The 1257-nt window shown below is 31.6% G+C and overlaps 1 protein-coding gene across 1 annotated transcript in view; it reads left to right on the top strand.

Annotated features, from left to right (window-relative positions):
- LOC111699482 (calcium uptake protein 3, mitochondrial) overlaps positions 1-1257 on the top strand; it is a 15943-nt gene that overhangs the window by 9575 nt on the left and 5111 nt on the right. Inside the window, exon 12 of the mRNA XM_023470174.1 lies at positions 1193-1246. Coding sequence (XP_023325942.1) covers positions 1193-1246 — 54 coding nt within the window. The remainder of the gene's footprint in view (positions 1-1192; positions 1247-1257) is intronic.

Here is a 1257-nt window from a genome sequence, read left to right as displayed (position 1 = left end):
ACTAGAAATTCAAGGCGCTTCGCGCCCTTCTTTCTAGCCTTAGAGGGCGCTTCGCGCCCATCTTCTAAATTAATTGTAAACATGTTCTCTTTGTGTACATCGTAAAACTAAACAAAAATAATTCGCGGATTTTTACAAAAAATTTCGCGGATTTTCAAAATTTTAAAAAATTTAATGACGATCGAATTTTGATAGAGACAAATATTTGAAATTTTGATGATTCATAAACCTTCCCTGGGCTCCCTAGATGTCCCACAAAAAATTTGGGCCCGATCGGTTCAGCCGTTTTGACGTTTATTGGATACAAACAAACAAACAGACAAACAAACAGACAGACAAACAAGCCAAATTTATATATAGAAGTAACGGTGAAACCTGAGCAAGATAAAATCATAATATAAACATTGCCCAAATATTTTAACAATTCATTTATGAAAGATATTAAATATCAAAACATATACAATTAAACGAATTGAATATATTTTGAGACAGATAATAATTTATTAAACATTTCCTTTTCTTACAAGGTGTCCCAAAAATCATGTGAATTTATTCAAGAAATTTATATTGTCTGAGATCTAGGCGTGGTTTATGAACACAAAAAATAATTGTCTTTGGATTTCTTAAACTAGGTCGGATATGTTTATTGTTTATGCCTTCAAATTTGATGTTCAAATATGTAGAACTTGGAGCAGAGCTCTGCAGAGATCGGAATTTAAAAATTATGATATTTTTATGCCTTCAAATTTGATGTTAAAATGTTCAGAAATTGGACCAGAGCTCTGCAGAGTTTTGAATTTAAAATTTTTATGATATTTTATGCTTTCAAATTTGATGTACAAATATTCAGAGATCGGAATTTACGTTATTACAGGGTCACTAATGTCCCACAAGGATGAGACTGAGATGACCATTTAGAATTCATTTGATACTTTTTCTTTAAATCACAGTATCCCACAGCTGTTATTTATTTCTGCTCAAATAAGTCTGTTTATACATTAAAGATTACATGTATTCAAGACATGCATAGCAATCTCATCCTTCGTGGAAGAGAATTTAAACGCCCTCCTTAAATTCCAAAGTTTATTGGGAAACCCTGTATTTACTAACTCCGATTACATAACACCCCCAGCTATACTTTTATTTCCTAATTTCTTAAATTTATCTTTTTTTCATAATATGTCTATATCAGGGAGCTGGAAGTATATCTGAACTGGATTTTGCCCGAATTCTACTCCGCTACACCTAATCTATATA

The sequence above is a fragment of the Eurytemora carolleeae genome, unplaced genomic scaffold, assembly GCF_000591075.1.
Source record: "Eurytemora carolleeae unplaced genomic scaffold, Eaff_2.0 scaffold238, whole genome shotgun sequence".
In the NCBI taxonomy this organism is placed as follows: Eukaryota; Metazoa; Arthropoda; class Copepoda; order Calanoida; family Temoridae; genus Eurytemora; species Eurytemora carolleeae.
The sequence above is the reverse complement of the archived record's forward strand: the minus strand, read 5'-3'. Positions and strand labels throughout refer to the sequence as shown.